Source organism: Branchiostoma belcheri, unplaced genomic scaffold (assembly GCF_001625305.1).
Source record: "Branchiostoma belcheri isolate BF01 breed outbred unplaced genomic scaffold, Haploidv18h27 scaffold233, whole genome shotgun sequence".
In the NCBI taxonomy this organism is placed as follows: Eukaryota; Metazoa; Chordata; class Leptocardii; order Amphioxiformes; family Branchiostomatidae; genus Branchiostoma; species Branchiostoma belcheri.
Genome location: NW_017803836.1, coordinates 15,994 through 36,145, shown reverse-complemented (window position 1 = coordinate 36,145; position 20,152 = coordinate 15,994). Strand labels below are relative to the sequence as shown.

Here is a 20,152-nt window from a genome sequence, read left to right as displayed (position 1 = left end):
CAAAAGAAATGGAAGTATTGATGAAATTTTAAGGAAAATAACCTGTATATACATTTTATAATGATATGGTCCGCCATCTTGGATTTTGACCAATGACGTCAACAGATTAGCATAAATTATGCATTTTTCATTATAGAATTTACATTAAAATTATCTGGGGTGTTATCAATATTAGAAACCATGAGTAACTTGACATAAAACCCATAAAATTATATTGTTGAAACCAAAATTACTAAATTTAGCAAAAACTGCCTGTCAGAAACCCGTTGCCATGGCAACACAAAAAATTATTATCTTATTCCAATGATCGACAATTGTTGCCAACAATATTTTAGGAAAAGTCACCAAGTTTGGTCGTTTTAGCACTAGCTGTTCAGACGCTAGGTGACATCAAAGTTGGCGCGGGCACTTTTAGCCCCCCCCCCGTCTAGATAGGGTTAATGTGACATTCAATAAAATCTGAATCCATATGTACATACATCAATCAATCAATCAATCAATCAATCAAAAATGGTTTATTAATAAAAGACATTGCAGCCGGACAGGCTGAATCGCGCCTTCTGTGCATACATATTGTGCAGGACACATTAAAAATATTTACAACATAGTTTTGTAATAATACATAGTTTTAAAATAATACATTTTAAAATAATATATTAATGTCAATTGCTTCTAATATCAGTTAGCATTCAGGATCCGCAACATCGACGGTACAGGACTGTTCTTAAACCTCAGAGTTCGGCAAGTCGGTAGGGTTAGTTCATGAGAATTTCTAAGGAACCGTCCATGTGTTTGTCCCCTGGAGACCAGGTACTAACTCAACAGTTCTTTCAGATGTTGCCATGCTGCTTGCAAATTTGGCGCACAAGTGGTCTCGTCTGGTAGCAAGTCTCTTTAGTCCGCAGACAGTAAGTGCTGTGTTATAGTCTGTGTAAGCCCTCCCAAGAATGATACGACATGCCCGCTTCTGCACACGTTCAAAGGCTGCCGTTTGCTGAATAGATAGGCCATGATGCCAAGCAGGAACACAGTACTCTTAGACTAGTATTGGCCTGATAAACCCGCAATACACCGTCACCAGGTCAGACAGTGCTAGGCCAAAAGATTTGAGTCTACGGATCATGAACATACGCTTGCTTGCCATTTTTGTCATCTCACACACTTGTGTTTCCCATTTGAGGTTTGATTGTAGCCATAGTCCCAAAATTTTAACTACATCCACTGCTGCAAGCTGATTTCCATCAATGGTTATTGGCAGGGGTGGGGGTGGAGTTTTCGATAAAGCTAACAGTGAAAGTAAAACATTTCTTTGGATTGAGTTTAAGTTTTGTGTCCTTTGACCATTTGTTTAGCGAGTTAACTTGTTCTTGGAGGTGCGATTGTTCCTGGATATGTCTGTTCTCTCCGAGGGACAGATCATCAACGTACTTCCACCGGTCGTCATATGCTAGGCAGGCGTCGTTGATCATGCATAGAAAGATAATAGGTCCCAGTTTTGTGCCCTGTGGTACGCCGGTGGTGAGTGTACATACATGTATTTGTTTGTTGTTTTTCAGGAGCAATGGAAAAGCAAAGGGACCTTCCTTCGTTCTATCACTCTGCTTCTTTTTCTCTGCAATCGCTATCATCGCCTACAACATTAGAACGGTGAGTAAAATCTTTTCTATTATTCTGTATCTGTATAGCCGGTATAACTGCCCTTCGGCATAACACACCAGCTTCTGTATCTGTATAGCCGGTATAACTGCCATTCGGCATAACACACCAGCTTCTGTATCTGTGTAGCCGGTAAAACCGCCATTCGGTGTGACACACCAGCTTCTGTATCAGTATAGCAGGTTTAACTGCCCTTCGGCATAACACACCTGTCCAGCTTCTGTATCTGTGTAGCCGGTATAACCATCATTCGGTGTAACACACTAGCTTCTGTATCCGTATAGCAGGTATAACCGCCATTCGGTGTAACACACCAGCTTCTGTATCTGTATAGCCGGTACAACTGCCCTTCGGCATAGCACACCTGTCCAGCTTCTGTATCTGTGTAGCCGGTATAACCGCCATTCGGTGTAACACACCAGCTTCTCTAACTGTATAGCAGGTATAACCGCCCTTCTGTGTAACACACCAGCTTCTGTATTTGTATAGCCGGTATAACCGCCATTCGGCATGAAACACCAGCTTCACAGGCACGCGTCGCGGCGTCAACTATGTATATCACACTGAACGACTTGTTGATTTTACACACAATCTTTGCACATCTAATTGCATGAGTTGTTTAAAGCTTTGTTGTGACAATGCCCCTACAGTGCTTGGTGGCAACGAGTTCCACTCTGCGATGATAGTTCTTGGAAAACACATGCATAGTCTGGACATTTTTCCTCTGTCAGCAAGTTCTAGCACTGTTCAAAATATGAGCCAAATATTTTTTTACCGATGCAACAACCACACTCCAAACTCTTGAGCTGTAGGATTTCAAAAATTGCGTCAGCTCAAAACTCTGAGTTGTTACCACCTTTCTCATAGCACGTATAATTTAGCCTCTATCAGACTTCAGGACCAGCAAACTACTCTTTAGCAGCGAACCAATTCCCCCTGCAATTGCTATCTGTCTATCTGCCCAATTCCTAACAGCTTTACGAAGCAAGGTGGTGGGTAGATGTTGCATACAATCGTGTATTTAAATAGAGAGAGGCCGGTAGAAGGGTACCACTAAAGAATAGTGCAAAGGATGGGGAAGACGAAATACACTTTATCGCAAACTGTTTGTTTCATAGAAACGATCGAAATGAATTGACTATACCAATTTTTCTAAACTTACAGACAATGAAAAAAAACTATTCTTCTTTTAACTGCCCAAAACCCTCAAATTTTGAAAAAGGTGGGACATTACGTCTTCCAAGAGAGATCAAATCCTCCAGACACAGTTTAAGACATAGATATAGTTTTAGACAACTACCTTATGCACATTTTAGTTATTTCATTCTCTGTTTAAATAGACAACTGCCTTATTTAGATTTTAGTTATTTCATTCTATGTGCAATTAGCCCTTGGGCATGACTGAAGGGTTAATACCCCGCCCCGAGGTGTATATGTTGATATAATCCCTGGTCAGGTGTGATAATCACCGAATAAACCACCAAGTGAGCATAGTGAACGATGTGGTTTTTGGGGTGGCTATCACATCTGACCAGGAATTGTATCACCATATACACCGAGGATAAGGCGGGCATTAATGTAAATATCATATACGCCTATCCAACTGACTCAGCTATTTCACACAAATTCCTTTATAAAATTCTTCAATTGTCAAAAAAAACTCTCACATTCTATATTACATGAAAGAAGATGGCATGGACAAAAATAACAGATCATCTAGGCAATTATTTGCAGTAACCACGTGACATTGGAACAGTACCATGTTTATTGGGGATGTCAAAAATTATGTTTAGTCTTTTTCTGTTTACATTTCATTAATTATAAATTTTTGATTTTGTTGTATTTTTCAAATAAATTATTCAAAATAACCTATATTGCGTTTTTAAAATATAATTACTACAAATATTTACACTGGTGTTAGTGCCAAGACCCCTGTATAATGGTACAGTCCAAAAAATTGGTCGTTTATTCTAATTACGGCCTGATAACCAATAGAAAATGGAGCCTTCTGATTGGTCTACGCCTTTTGACTATATGATAATTTGCAATAAACTTTTGTAATAATTTGAGTAAATGTTATTTTTAGCCTCGCCTTGTATTCTACTACAGGTGGGGGTTAACAACCAGAAGAACCGGCGACCGGTTTTCCTTCAACCTGCGTGTAAAAGACAAAGAATATTGGAGACAAAGCCCATAGCTTCACCAGTCAAAGTTTCTTCTAATAAACTCAATCCAATTGACCTAAATCTTGTCACCACTGCTGCCAACATGTCGGTATCTGTAGTCAACCCCCAGACTGTATATCAAGTTGGAGAAACGCTTTCACTGAAAATCGTGGCTCGAGATGCAAACGGACGGCCGAAATCGCACGGAGAAGATTTCCTTTTGACAAAGCTTCACACAGAATCTCCGACAGAGGCCTGTACGTCTGGTAAGATAACAGACCACGGAGATGGTACTTACGTAGCCACGTTTCTTCTACCCTTGTCTGGAAGTTTTTCTGTGTCAGTCATACTGATACACCCAAGCGAAGCAATCCAACTCCTAAAAAGGATCCATGACATCTATTCGGACAGACGCAACACCTGGTGTCAGTTTTACGATCGGAAAGCCAAAATTAAGGAATGGACGAGATGTATCTTTTACCCAAACTACAAGGTTGACCCTGAAGAGGTGTGTGATTTTTCTAAGCCGGCCCCAAATGCTACCTGGTACTGCGGAAAGCCAAAAGGGATCGCCTGCGAGACAATCATGAAATGCAAAAACAATAAAACGGCCGACCATGCCCTCGTGGATTCGGGCAAGTTGGTTTCCCCAGACGAGGCTCAACTGTTCAACATGTACAGTAGATTCTACTTATTTGTATTGCTTATAAGGCCATGTTGATTTGATTATGTTGATGACATCGGCGCGCACATGAATTTTTGGGCGTTATAAAACGTTTTCAACCATATTCTACATTTTACAAAACTGTTGTACAAAAGGAGCAAATATATACCATGAGTTGCAAAAAAATATTGGAAAACGATACCAATGTGGTAGAATGCCAAAATCAAACCAAAAAGACAAATTGTAAAATAAAATTAAGTTGAAGAGTAGGTTATTCGCCATACTATACTCAGTGTCATTTGTTCACCCTTCATGACCAGGTGGATTTCACAATAAAAGCAACGTTTTTACTAAACATTTTTTATTCGCACGCTCGCATCAGTTTTCGGGTTCCCAGAGGATGTCATCCATATGATCGCTGACGTCATTAATAACAATTACTTGGTATGGCCCAATGGAAAAAGAACAAACTGCTTTGAAACGATTACGACATTTCGAGCCATTTTATCATGTTTTGATTTTTTTTACTTTCCTTACAGATCTCGGGTAAATAAGGAAATTCCAAATAACATCAGGATTACTATTAAAAACAAAGGTAAGTACCATTAGCATAAAAGTTCATCTGAGTTGGTAAAATACATGACGAAAATTAAACTGTTTTCCAAGTCAAAAGTAATATCAACTCACCAGAAAGTTTCGACTGAATCACTCAGTCTTCATCAGCTGAGATGGAAGAAGCCATCTACATCAGGGCATACCAGCCTCCGTTCAACCGTGACTGGGGGCGGTTCCGATTTCCGATGATCTTGGACCCAGTGCTGACGTCACACGTGGCTAAAATTCACATGTCCACAGCACTTGGGTCATAAAGCTGATGAAGACTGTGTGATTCAGTCTAAAATTTCTGGTGTGTCATTTTCGTCGTTGAGCTGGAGAACAGTTCAATTTTCGTTGACAGGTAAGTACGATTATTGCGATATCTTAGTAATGAAAGACATTACATGCAATTTCAGGGCGTCAAAACGAACCAAAATATTCTGGATGAGCAAATCTATCTGATTTTGGCATTTCCTGTCTTTTCGTAGAACATTTTCGTCATAACTACATTCTAAACGCGTTTGAAATAGCCCACAACCAAGCTACTTGACGGCACAAGACAAAACAAAAACAATACCTCCATTTTCCGGAGGTAATAATATTCATTACACCAGCTCAAGCAGCAACCAAGTATGGGGCGTAAGTGCAGCCGAGGTTTGGTCTTGCCCCCTATTATCTTTCTATGGTACTGCAGAATAATTTTTGGTTTTGATGTCTCATATTTAGATAACAAGATCAGTTTACTGTTTTTTTTTTGATCACGTTTTTTTCGTGGCACGTGGTTTAAACGGAAAATAGGGCAAAAAGCAGCAATTTTGAGAAAATTCAGAGGTCTATTTATTAGAGACTTCTGATCAATGACCAGCGTTTTGAATCATTGTGACTGTTGAACTGTAATGTGCTATTTGTTTGCGCTACTTATATGTTTTTGAAACGGTTAAAAAAGAAAGCATTGGCCAAAATCGATTATGAAGTTTTATGAAATTCTATGATACATATGTACAATTCATATCAGTAGTATGTACATAATTATTCATGTATAGATGTATGTAACGTATGTAAATATTATGTGTTTATTTTAATGTAATGATTGTAAATACCAATGTCATTCAGGCAACATTATTATTCTATATGTTTGTCTGCAATGTTGGTATATTAATAAATGGTATAATGGTTTTTATTGTACAAACAGTACCCGTGCAGTCGCAGCCTTTAACGGCTGAATTGATGCAGGGTATCACATAACAATCGATACAAATCACAACAAACAAGTAATACACATGATAACACATATATTTTTTTGACACATGATAACATACAATTTTTTTGTGGAACTTTCGCAAGGGTCTCTGCGGCTGCCATTCGGCGCCACAAGGTGACCTCAATACGACTTTCCCCAACCGAAGTTAGGTACCCATTCACACCTGGATGGAGTGAGGAAAGTCGTGTTAAGTGCCTTTCCCAAGGGCACAACGTCGGGGCGCATGTTCAGACATGTACCGGGTACGACTCGGAATCGAACCCGGGTCTCCCGATTCACAGTCGAATGATCTACCACTACACCACCCGACGCCACTACAACTGATGATAATAAAAAATTAATTGATGAATTGAATTCACTAACAAAAATTTATACCGACTTTCCAAAAGTTTGACATCGATTTCTTGTTATGCTTAATGCTGTAGGTAGCCAGTATGGACCCCGGAAACTGGAAGGACTTCCCTTGCCAACCTGCGGCCCTCATCTACCGAAGACCAAATCTGAGGGATACTGGTACAACAAAACCTGGACTTCTCTCAGGTGCCAGGCATCACATTTCTCCTCCTCACCGTCAACCTACAGATGTATGGAGAACAAAACCTTCTACGTATTTGGCGATTCCACAGCACGACAATACAGAGACTATCTAAACAAATTAGTCGACAAAATGAATGTCCAGTTGCCCAATGATGTGAAGGAAACAGAAGACATTCATGACAGTATAAAGGTTAATTTCACACTGCATAACTATCCTCGTACACATCCTACAAGAAACGCTATGAGCGAAAAGTATGCTGTAGATATAATTGACGGACTTGTGGGTGGGCCAGATGTGGTCATCATTTTTGGCATATGGGCACACTACGCTGCTGTACACATAGAGACGTTTCGTGCACGTGTGTACGGAATTCGTAACGCCGTCGAACGTTTACACGCCAAATACCCTGAAACGAAGGTCATATGGCGAACCAGTAACATGCGGGAGCACGAGTCATTGTTGTACTATCTATTCTACAATAATTGGTATGCGTATCAAATAATGCTTGAAGCCAAGCGTATTCTTGGCGGTCTGAACATCTACGTTATGGATGTTTGGGAGATGTCGGTGTGTACTGGGTACGAATTACATCCAGTTCCTAATGTAATAAAGAACCATTTCGATTTAGTGTTTTCCTACATATGCCGGGAGTGACGGGAAGAGATATACCAGTCAGTTAAACTACCATCTATATTCACTTTATTACATTGACTACCCTACATGTAAATGTGGTTATCATAGTGAAACACTACTTTTCGTTTTGGTTTTGGTTTTTTGGTTTACGCACCTTGTAATTATGCATGTATTTTGTAAATGTATTTTACACTCGCTTTATGTTTTTGAGCAGGTGTTATATAAGCAACTTGTGCTTTTCCCAATACTCAATAAACATATTCGAATAAAATAAAATAAAGAATACAAATAGAAGCTTTTAGATCAGGAAAATGTCGCCTTTTGCTAGATGAATACATCTTTGGGGTAAACCTGCAAGTAGAGCACTGAGAAGAGAACAACAATATGGTTGTTAATATAAATAACTAAATAAACAAATATATATATACTCAATCAGAGGTAATTCATTGTTTATTTAGCCATGGATTGGCTAAATAACCAACACCAAAAATTCTCTCACCTAGAGCTTTCTACCAGTCACTCTAGTCTTCCTCAGTAGACTGACCCAGTAAAGCTTGTCACGTGGCTTCTTTGAAGTGTGACGTCAACACTGGGTCAAAGGTATCTGGTAGACGATGTCGGTCCCCGTCGCGATTCAATGTAGGGTGATGGGCCCTGATGTATATGGCTTCCTTCTCCCCTCTCAAGAAATAGTCTTGTTCAGTGTCTAAAATCCTTACAGTGTCAAGTGAAACAAAGTGTCCGGATGACTCTATGTGGATGTGTTGAGACACCTCTGAACTGGCAAAGCTAACCCGTGTATGTTCTTGAAACCTGGCTTTTAGACCTCTCATTTTCCCAAATGTACGTTTCCTGGCAGGGCCCTTGTTGTTTTTGCCCTGGCAGGGGATGTGGTAAATGACACCACACTTCTTCTCTTTAGGGGTTTTGTCCTTGGGCGCAACAAGAATGTGTCTTAAACTAGTGGTTGCATCACCACTATGTATTGTGTTGGTTGCACGTTTAAATGATAAAAATATAGGGGGTGGAACTTATTACTTTTTATCACTTTTTTAAATATTTGAATTGAATACCTGTACCGTTTGCAGGTATGTTTATGTACCTTACAATTTATGTCATTATTTGATTTGAATCAGTATACTTTGTGTATTATACGATTTTGTATTTTAGGTGTAAAACTTCTAACTACACTAAAAGAATCATTTAATTCATTTCAAAAAGAATACCGTGGTGATAAAAAACATACATTCGAGAAAAGGTAAATACGTGCTTTCCACATATCTCCCCATTTAACAATTTTATGTACTTCAAAATCATTAATATGTAAATTCATCCCTATTTTTGAATCGCATTTTCATTGCCTTCGAAAAAAAGGCTATAAAATCGTTTTGGCACTGTTTGGCAGTTTATGCACGATAAATTTTGAAGGTATGGTCCGAGGTTCACGATTTTCTGTAGGCAGGTTTTCTTAGTGATGGGCATTGCCAAGGCCACAAATGGGCTTCATGGGGGGGTTCTTACTTGACTGGAGCTGACCTTTTGTGTTTGCGCTTTTGTTGTACTCCAGATTACTCGGGAATTCTTAAATGGTTGCCTATGAATTTTAGTTGGCAAGTTACCGTTGAGATTACGAAGGTCAAGTTCGGAGGTTCCCATGTCATTGAATTTGACCTTTTGTGTTGTTTGTTATTGTTGTTAGCAAGATAATTCGTGAAGTTGCAAATGGATGTTCACGATTTTTTGTGAGCAAGTTACCGTTGACGATACGAAGATCAAATTCGGAAATGGGCGTCATAGGAGAACGGTACTGTTGTGGGCTTTAGGTGATTGTTTGTTAGTTTTTAAGTAGTTGAAGTTGTAAAATAGGAAAAAAAAAATTATGTGAATAGGTTAAGGGGTTTAGATTGAGGGTTTGGAGTCTGTAGTAGGTTGTGGGTTAATATAATAGAACAATTTGTGTCCACATCTTTAAGTATAGGCGTTTTTTGTCCCTTTATGTAGTTCGTTAAACTAAGAAGTGCATAGTCGGGGTTAAGTAGGTTACGCTAACATCAGCAAAGCAAGGGTCTAGAGTTGTTTGTTGAAATATCAGTAATCCTCAAGTGTTCCTTTAACAATCGAAGCTACCCTGGAAACAGTCCTGACAAGGTAGTAATGTATATCAAAAATAGGTTCAAGGTCAAGTGTTGGAAACTGCATAACAAGTGCCTTTTAATTACTTGTAATTGGTGGACCATGACACAGCATTCAAATTGCATGTTTTTTACTATCTGGTAAGTTTAACATGACTTTATCCCTCGCAAACCTATGTCGTACAGTGGAAACATACTAGAATGTGTTTCCCCTATGTTTCCACTGTCGGACTGAAGGAAACACACAGGAACCCACACTGGAAACATATGCTAGTAGATATTCCGTAACCAACTTATCTGCCCATGGAAACACAAGGAGCTGTCACAGTGCTGTGGCACAAGAGTACTGTTGTTTGTTTAGACAAGTTCGAAACAGAGAGCTTCTGAGTCAGGGTAGTTAGCACTCCAGATGTTGGTGACAAATTTGGGTCAGGAGAGTGATAAACACTGATTACTGTCTAAATATAGTGACAAACTCAACAAGTTCCACCTCAGAAAAGTTACCATTATGGTGGTGGAACGTGAAGAAAATTGTTCTCCTCTTGTTACCAACAAAGGCTAGTTGCTTCTATAAGATGGCAGGATGCCTGGAGTGCAAGCAAGTCCCAACTGTGGGGACGGTGGGGGTTTTGGTTCCTGACACAGCAATCATGTCAGTGGACCAACCTGGGTGCCAGACCAATAGCACGCTGGACACAAAGTTGCCTGACTTAACCTCGCCTTGTTTTTGGTGCGTCTGTGTGTTTGTGTGTCTGTCTGTCTGTCTGCGTGTTTGTGTTTTCGGACATTTGCAGCCATTATAACTTTTGAACCCTTGGATGGATTGTAATAATATTTGGTATGTGGGTAGGTGTTAGATAGGCAAAGGTCAAGGTCAAATATGGGCCACCTGGTGGATAACCTTGGTACTACAGCAGAACATCCGGTTTTTGTATCTTTTTGTCCTGAACATGCTATGGTCTTGACTATTTGGTGACAGATAGCTCTTCCCGTCAGGAATAAGTGGTGTGGGTTTGGTCCCCCTAGTAGCTTGTTCTAGAACTGCAGGTGGCTTTCTGGTGAAATGTTTAAAAGCCATTAAGTCCAGATAGGAACAACGTATTCTCATCATTTTGTAGGTACGTGTGTAGGTAGCTTGAGAGAGTTGTACATAATTGTATGCAAATTATGCAAATGAGAACTTAATTTGCATAATTAATGAGGACATTCTATAATTACAGTGTTTATATAATAGTATTTTTATACTATGTAATATTTTTAATCTGTCTCATGCGGAACATCAACAGATACCAATTATGTCAAATTATGACCTAATTTGCATAATTGATGTGAAAATTCTGTGATTCCTCATTGGTGAATGATAGGAATTTTATACCTTGTGACATGTGTAAAGTTACTCAAAGGTTAACACCATGATACATATATTATGTTAATGTTGAGGTAATTTGCATAATTCATGAAGACATGTTTTAATGAGAAATTTTACACGAAAAATATTGTAATTTGAATTTAGATAAAATTAGATAAAACCATAAATCAAACTAGATTATGCTAATTACGACCTTGTTTCCATAGTCAATGAGACAAATAAAAAACATTTACAAAAACTCATATATTTCATGGAGGATTTTGAGATCTCCGAATTCTTGTTTTAAAGTAAGCATTAATACTGTTCCAATAGTGAACTGCCAATGTGCACCAATGCCTCTGGATTGTGCACATGTGATTTGGGACTGCCTTCGTATTGTTAAACTCATAATTACATGTATATACAAACTGCAAACAAACCTTTTGAATTGCAATTTGACAAAATTCTTATATTTATTGAAATTAGTATTTCTTTAAATATGCTGCTTCAGTTCAAAAGTGTGAATGGGAAATGTTTTTGGCGACGCCTTTAGGGGCGGAGGCACTTTTACAGTATTTTTCGATCAAGCTGAAAGAATTTAGAAAATTTTACGAATGCATTCCCTGCGGAATTGGTTTTGAGGTGGCCTCCGGCCATGTGGTGTTTGGATCGAGCTTGAAAGGCTGTTGTTGCTTTCTTTGGATTTGAGTGGCACAATTTGGGGCAAATTGTAGGTTTAAGCATAGATAATTACTGTTTTTTATGTTTCAAATATGTTTATTTGTTTCGAATGTATAGAACATTTTGCTGGTAAGGCTAATCTAGGTTTTAAGTCTTCAACGGGAAACGAGGGTGAATCTGTGGTATATAGGGTGTTTTGTGATGTGATTGATATCTCATATTATTTGAGGTATAAATCCAGGTTATTTAAGGTGTTTAATTTGATTTATTAGACTGTATTTTTAGGTGTTATGAAATGTTGAGGACAACAAGGATAAAGAAAGGTCACAGAGACAAGGCTTCCTGTACTTGTATTGTATGTCTAGAAAGAATTCAAACATTTAGTACAAGACATGGCGACGGCACAGTCGCGGGACCTATTGTGACGGCATGATGTTTCTCTTTTATGAAAAGTCTTACTGTGTGCTGATAGTGATGTTTTGTGTGAGGGATTTGTGTGTGTGCGTTTGCCATTACATATATGTGAGTTTGCATGATTCTTTTTTTTCTTCACTTTCTTCTCTTTTTGGCTTCCATGATGCTGCTGCATTCAGTGTTTCTTTTTCCTGCGTGGACGTTATTAGTGCTTGCGCAACCCAATTCTTCCACCATAGCGGCCGTGCTATGGCCAGTGGATTCCTTCTGTAGTCATGGTGAGCATGATGAAGTTCACCTGTTGACAGAAAGAGAGAAAAGAGCATAAATAAATGCCGTTTTGCGTAGCTAAAGCCTCGGTCACAACCCGCCGTATGTGCTTCTGCGTGCTGTCTACGTGCAAAAACGTGGCCAAACGTAGGGCCTCTGTGCGTGGTGAGTACCGCCTCCGTACGGAATCCTACGGATTTGGGAGCACGCAGACACGCCGTATAGAACTTTAAGTGCATGTAAAACTTANATAGACACCATTCAGTTCAAGGATGTCCTCGAACTTGTGCAAAAACATGGGGCACAACGAGGGGACATTAAAGGCATCCAGAACAAAGGCAAGGGGGTTTGTGAAGTAATGTTCACCTCGCAGGCGGCTTTAGCCAAAGTCGCACCTACGCTGGCACTTGATACAGCAGTGGACTGCGAGCTGTTTGGGAAGAACTTTATTGTGGTCACTGCCTTCGGCATACCAATGGACATGGATGACAATTACGTTCGTCACCGTCTCCAAGCGTACGGGACCATAGATGCGTCCAGACTCCTGACGTATGCTAACCTAGGCTTTCCAGAAATTCTATCAGGCACCCGGCAATACCGTATCAAGCTCAAGGAACACATACCTGGCTCCTTCCGCATAGGGAACGATCTGATAGGCATACGGCATGCTGGCCAGCCGAAGCTGTGCCATAGATGTGGCAGCGAGGAACATTTTGTTGCTGACTGCACAGCAGTAAAATGCAACAAATGTTGCGAAATAGGGCATAAGGCGGATGTGTGTGTTAACGAGATCAAGTGCAACGTCTGCGGTGATACAGGCCACGCTGGCAGGGCGTGTCAGCTCAGCTTTGCCAACAGGTTGAGCATGGGGACGTCGTGGGCGACGCCTGTAGCCGCAAGCACTACTTCTGAACACACTAAATGCCAATGAAGAGGAGGGTATGTTACCCAAGTTGCCGTACCTCACCCAAGCTCTCCCAGATGTTGAGGACACTGCGCAGCAGACTGCCCCTAAACCCGGGACGAAACCTCCACGTGAACAGGTGGTGAAATCTAACTCACCAGCTAAAACAAAGGACTGCAAGGCGGCACCTACGGAGGGGGAGGAAAGGTGCCAAGTAACTGACATAATGTTCGACCACATTCTGAAATTGATTTGGTTTTTGCTTCTAGTCGCTCTGTCCTTGCGAATAGGAACTAACAATGTGCAAACACAAGCTACTCAACTCGACCTGACTATGCAAATGGATCCCACACTGAGCCATAATACAACATGTGACCCTGCGTCAGACATGTCCGAAACTCTCCTGAAATCGAACTCCAAAAACCTACTGACAATAGCACACCTCAACGCTCGGAGCTTACTTCCTAAGATAGATGAACTCAGATCCTTATCATCTACCATGCAATTTGGCATTTTATGCATAACAGAGACTTGGTTAAGCGATGAAATAGCTGACAGCGACATTGCACTGGAAGGATACCAGGCGCACCGCAAAGACCGAAACAGACGCGGAGGTGGCGTTATGATTTATGTCAGTGATTACCTGTACAATACAAGGCGTTGTGATCTGGAAACTGATGAGTTAGAATCTATATGGTGTGAAATTACAAAGGCCAACACCAGTCTTCTAATCAACTGTACATACCGACCGCCTTCGGCGGATGACACTTTCTTCGACTCTTTTGAAGGTCAAGTGCGACTAGCCACAAACCAAACACAGTCTATTAAAGTCATTCTCGGAGACTTCAACGCTAAGAACAGCAACTGGTTAGCCAGCAATACGACTGACAACCCGGGGCGTCAACTTGAAAACCTCTTCTTGAATCATGGACTGGAACAGGTGCTTCATGAACCGACTCGGGGAGGGAACCTACTGGATCTGATAGCGACTTCTCATCCAGCAAAGTGTTACCAGACGGGTACACTAGCGCCTCTTGGCGACTCCGACCATCTAATAACGGCCAAAGCGCTTACCATACAGGCAAGCCAGCACAGCGGTAAACGTCTAGTTTGGTTATACGACAAAGCTGACATCGAGGCCCTTCATCAAGACATCGCAACAGCCCCCTGGGATATAAATCTTATCTTCGACTCTATGGATGACATATGTGACTCTTGGTACAGCATGTTTATTGCCATATGCGAACGATACATTCCTCACAAGCTTATCTCGATTACCCGGACAGCTAAGCCGTGGATATACTCCAATAAACAAATCCGAGCCGCTATCCGTAGAAAACACCGCCTGCACTCCAGGGCAAAACGGCTTAACACCGAGGACGCCTGGGCCACTTACAGAAGACAAAGAAATATCGTGACCAATCTCACAAGAAGGGCGGAGACAGTATACATTAAGGATCTCGTGAACGACGTGGAGACCGGCAACACCAGACGGTTCTTCACTTATGCCAAATCTGCACTAGGAAAGACCTCAACAGGCATCCCGCCCTTCAAGTCGACTCGGTAATACTAGAAACCCCGGAAGCGAAGGCCAATGCTCTAAACGATTTCTTTATCAAACAAACAGACCTTCCTAGCAGAAGCGATACAATCCCGACGTTCCAACCTACCGCTGTTCCTGAATCTGTTCTAGACTCGCTTCAGTTGTCAGAGGAAGAGGTACGCCAACAACTGCGCACCCTGCAAGTCGGAAAGTCAGGTGGTCATGACAACATCACTCCGAGGCTATTACGCCTAGTTTCCGACCCGATATTAGTTCCTCTAACTCGTCTGTACAATAAATCTCTCCTTCTTGGCCAAGTTCCTACAGAATGGAAAAAGGCTAACGTAACACCCATTCACAAAGCTGGTAACCGCCACCTCACAAACAACTACAGGCCCATATCCTTGCTTAGCACAGTCTCAAAAGTTCTAGAGACACTTGTTAACAAACGTTTAACGGCTCATGTCAACCGGATATTAACTGACAACCAAAGCGGGTTTCGACCACTTGACAATACAACCCTCCAGCTGACTCGACTGGTAGAGGAGTGGACTGATGCAATGGATAAAGGAGAAATAGTCGGCTGTGTATTTCTAGACCTTCGGAAAGCCTTTGATAAGGTTTGGCACGCAGGACTTCTGTCCAATCTAAAATCATATGGAATCAGTGGACTTATGCATGACTGGTTCTCCAGTTACCTCTCGGACAGAAAACAACGAGTGGTCATCCAGGGTGCAACGTCTACATGGAGGTCCCCACTAGCCGGAGTACCGCAAGGTTCCGTCCTAGGACCAACGCTTTTCATTCTTTACATCAATGACCTTGCCACCAGCCGTACACAATGTCTGGCCAACTTATTTGCCGACGACACATCTCTGTCATTCTCCCATCATTCTGTTCATCGCGTAGTTGCAACACTGAACCGAGAGTTGAGTACTGTGTCGACCTGGCTTTCTACATGGAAACTAGAAGCTAACATAGACAAGTGCAAAGTCATATTCATTACAACTCGTACTCTACCACAACCGATTCCCCCTGTGACCCTAGGAGGAACTGTACTGCAAGTTGTCACCAGCCACAAACACTTAGGCGTCACTCTCACGAAAACCTGTCCTGGTCACAGCACATCGAGGTCATCTCTAACAAAGCAAGACGTTCTTCAGGACTGTTATGTGCCCTAAGAAGGAAAATTCCCCAAAACTTACTGCTCCGGCTGTACATCACCATTACAAGACCTACGTTAGAGTACGCGGATATTGTCTGGGCTGGCCTCACTTTACGTGACCAAAGGACTTTAGGATCTGTTCAGTACCAAACAGCCAGGCTTATCAGTGGTCACTTTGGGATCCCATACCCTTCCTACAATAGTCTCTACACAGAACTGTCTCTACCATCTCTCCAGTTTCGACGCAAGTTTCACACTGCAGTAACCATGTACAAACTGTTGAACGGTCGCTGTCCTCCACACCTGCAAAGTCTGCTACCTCGAGCGCGAGCGTCCGCCACAGAATCCCGGTATCCCTTACGGAATAGTGAACACTTATCCATACCCGTTTGTAGAACCACCATATCCCAGAGAACATTTGTAATCAGAGCTATAACCATCTGAAATACTCTCCCTAGCGAAACTCGAACAACCCGCTCCATCAGCTCCTTTAAAAAGAAACTATGGACAATACTTGATAAATACTTGACGACAACTACTTAGTAAATAGTCCAATAGAATAATATTGTATTGAAAATGTAAATATAGTGCACAACATCTGTTATGTAATAGTATATTAACCTGACATATAAATGTAATTGTAGTAAACGCACGACGACCAGGCCGGATATTCTAGCTTGTTAACGTTTGGCCACAACATCTGTTATGTAGTAGTACCGGTAGTATGTCTATCTGAATTGTAACTGTTAACTGTTAACTGTTCCGAATTGTTTATGTTCTTGTTGTGAGGGCTAGCCCTTTATAATAGCCTCCGGCTAGTTGGGCAGTCCTGGCTGCATACTTATGTGATATCAGCCTAATAAATCAAATCAAATCAAATCAACATCCGGTTTTTGTATCTTTTGTCCTGAACATGCTATGGTCTTGACTATTTGGTGACAGATAGCTCTTCCCGTCAGGAATAAGTGGTGTGGGTTTGTTCCCCCTAGTAGCTTGTTCTAGAACTGCAGGTGGCTTTCTGGTGAAATGTTTAAAAGCCATTAAGTCCAGATAGGAACAACGTATTCTCATCATTTTGTAGGTACGTCTGTAGGTAGCTTGAGAGAGTTGTACATAATTGTATGCAAATTATACAAATGAGAACTTAATTTGCATAATTAATGAGGACATTCTATAATTACAGTGTTTTATATAATAGTATTTTTATACATGTAACCTTTTTAATCTGTGGCATGCGGAACATCAACAGATACCAATTATGCAAATTATGACCTAATTTGCATAATTGATGTGAAAATTCTGTGATTCCTCATTGGTGAATGATAGGAATTTTATACCTTGTGACATGTGTAAGTTACTCAAAGGTTAACACCATGATACATATATTATGTTAATGTTGAGGTAATTTGCATAATTCATGAAGACATGTTGAAATGATAAATTTTACATGAAAAATATTGTAATTTGAATTTAGATAAAATTAGATAAAACCATAAATCAAACTAGATTATGCTAATTACGACCTTGTTTCCATAGTCAATGAGACAAATAAAAAACATTTACAAAAACTCATATATTTCATGGAGGATTTTGAGATCTCCGAATTCTTGTTTTAAAGTAAGCATTGATACTGTTCCAATTGTGAACTGCCAATGTGCACCAATGCCTCTGGATTGTGCACATGTGATTTGGGACTGCCTTCGTATTGTTAAACTCATAATTACATGTATATACAAACTGCAAACAAACCAATTGAATTGCAATTTGACAAAATTCTTATATTTATTGAAATTAGTATGTCTTTAAATATGCTGCTTCAGTTCAATAGTGTGAATGGGAAATTCTTTTGGCGACGCCTCAGGGGCGGAGGCACTTTTACAGTATATTTCGATCAAGCTGAAAGAATTTAGAAAATTTTACGAATGCATTCCCTGGGGAATTGGTTTTGAGGTGGCCTCCGGCCATGTGGTGTTTGGATCGAGCTTGAAAGGCTGTTGTTGCTTTCTTTGGATTTGAGTGGCACAATTTGGGGCAAATTGTAGGTTTAAGCATAGATAATTACTGTTTTTTATGTTTCAAATATGTTTATTTGTTACGAATGTATAGAACATTTTGCTGGTAAGGCTAATCTAGGTTTTAAGTCTTCAACTGGAAACGAGGGCGAATCTGTGGTATATAGGGTGTTTTGTGATGTGATTGATATCTCTTTTGTGATGTGATTGATATTTCATATTATTTGAGGTATAAATCCAGGTTATTTAAGGTGTTTAATTTGATTTATTAGACTGTATTTTTAGGTGTTATGAAATGTTGAGGACAACAAGGATAAAGAAAGGTCACAGAGACAAGGCTTCCTGTACTTGTTTTGTATGTCTAGAAAGAATTCAAACATTTAGTACAAGACATGGCGACGGCACAGTCGCGGGACCTATTGTGACGGCATGATGTTTGTCTTTTATGAAAAGTCTTACTGTGTGCTGATAGTGATGTTTTGTGTGAGGGATTTGTGTGTGTGCGTTTGCCATTACATATATGTGAGTTTGCATGATTCTTGTTTTTTTTTTTCTTCACTTTCTTTCTTTTTTTGGCTTTCATGTTGCTGCTGCATTCAGTGTTTCTTTTTCCTGCGTGGACGCTATTAGTGCTTACGCAACCCAATTCTTCCACCATAGCGGCCGTGCTATTGCCAGTGGATTCCTTTTGTAGTCATGGTGAGCATGATGAAGTTCACCTGTTGTCAGAAAGAGAGAAAAGAGCATAAATAAATGCCATTTTGCGTAGCTAAAGCCTCGGTCACAATGCAACCCGCCGTATGTGCTTCTGCTTGCTGTCTACGTGCAAAAACGTGGCCAAACGTAGGGCCTCTGTGCGTGGTGAGTACCGCCTCCGTACGGAATCCTACGGCTTTGGGAGCACGCAGACACGCCGTATAGAACTTTAAGTGCATGTAAAACTTATTCTGCGTGCGGTCTGCGTATTTACCACCCGTGCGTGCGAGTGACGTGCGTCGACGCCACTCCTTCCCTACGTTTTCAGAAAAAAACGTAGCAGACGTAGCTTCCCAAAAAAACGTACGGACAAAAAGCATGTACGGCGGGTTGTGACCAAGGCTTAATCTGTTCTCCTGTATTAATAAGATTCATGACATAACTTTAAATGCAAAGCATTTGAGCCGATATACGATACATTTTACACAATGCAATGTAGCGGACATCAAAGGTATAAAGCTTGAAAGTCATATGCTTTTTTTTTTGTTTGTCTTTATTAAGAAATGCCGCTACAATGACATAATATGAGCTTCGTAAATGTTTCCCAGATCAACAGAAATGACAAATACACTGTGTGAGCTTACCGCTGCAAGCCATCGGTTTTTCTGTAGTCTGAGCGTGGCCATGGTGAAGCTCAACTGTGGAGCAAAGAGAGAAAAGGGCATGAATATATTGAACCCATTTCCTGCCATCCACTGGGAAGACAAATTGGTTAATAATTTCATTTATATACACATTTAGACAGTCAGAGTAGATACTAGTACTCCGATCTGGTAGAATCGTTGATTCTACAAGTAGAGATCCCGGACGGCAACAGAAACTCTGTCGGTAGAGATTCCGATGGTACATTTACGATTTATGTTCAGTATCATACATATGCATGCACATTTAGCTTCCAATTCATGGCAACCACAGACACTCGGAGCCAGATTTAGAAAAACTGCTTCAAAGTACTAGTTGTTACTGGAATATTCAATCTGAACAGGTGAGTCTTGTCAAAGAGGAGAGAATATATATTAGGTAAGGCCGGAAAATCCCAGTCCTGATCGATTAGTGGAACATGTTAGTGGCTGAAAATTTACGAAACCAAAAATTCAGACGTTCTCTCACATGATGAATAACAGGTGTGGTAGATTAACGACATCGAATAACTCCATCGATTACTAAGTAGTTGCCATCAATTTATCATGTAGAGCAGCCAGTCACACAATCATATGGTACATGAATATGTCGAATTTTCACAAACACTGCACGTATCATGGACTATCCAATAAGTTAAAATGACAGAGATATAATATTAAAATCTGATCATTGATCATCAATTTACAGAATACATATAATACAATCGTAATAATTAAAAGAGCCATATTTACAGACTATTTATATAAAATCAATATACCACTATGTAGAATG

General features: G+C 40.4%; 1 protein-coding gene across 1 annotated transcript; it reads left to right on the top strand.

Moving 5' to 3' along the window:
* Nucleotides 1–1,575: 1,575 nt before the first annotated feature.
* LOC109470801 (NXPE family member 3-like) lies at nt 1,576–7,933 on the top strand. The gene is made up of 4 exons (XM_019769880.1): nt 1,576–1,647; nt 3,766–4,496; nt 5,025–5,080; nt 6,769–7,933. The coding sequence occupies exons 2-4, from the start codon at nt 3,925–3,927 to the stop codon at nt 7,533–7,535; spliced, it is 1,395 nt and encodes a 464-aa protein (XP_019625439.1). The 5' UTR covers nt 1,576–1,647; nt 3,766–3,924; the 3' UTR covers nt 7,536–7,933.
* The last annotated feature ends 12,219 nt before the right edge of the window (nt 7,934–20,152 follow it).

What these genes read in the sequence shown, in the direction of transcription:
- LOC109470801 (XM_019769880.1), top strand. Translation starts at nt 3,925, where the DNA reads ATGTCGGTATCTGTAGTCAACCCCCAGACTGTATATCAAGTTGGAGAA. An exon ending in GAGGCTCAACTGTTCAACAT is followed by an intron (nt 4,497 to 5,024) that starts GTACAGTAGATT and finishes CTTTCCTTACAG; the next exon opens with ATCTCGGGTAAATAAGGAAA. An exon ending in GATTACTATTAAAAACAAAG is followed by an intron (nt 5,081 to 6,768) that starts GTAAGTACCATT and finishes TTAATGCTGTAG; the next exon opens with GTAGCCAGTATGGACCCCGG.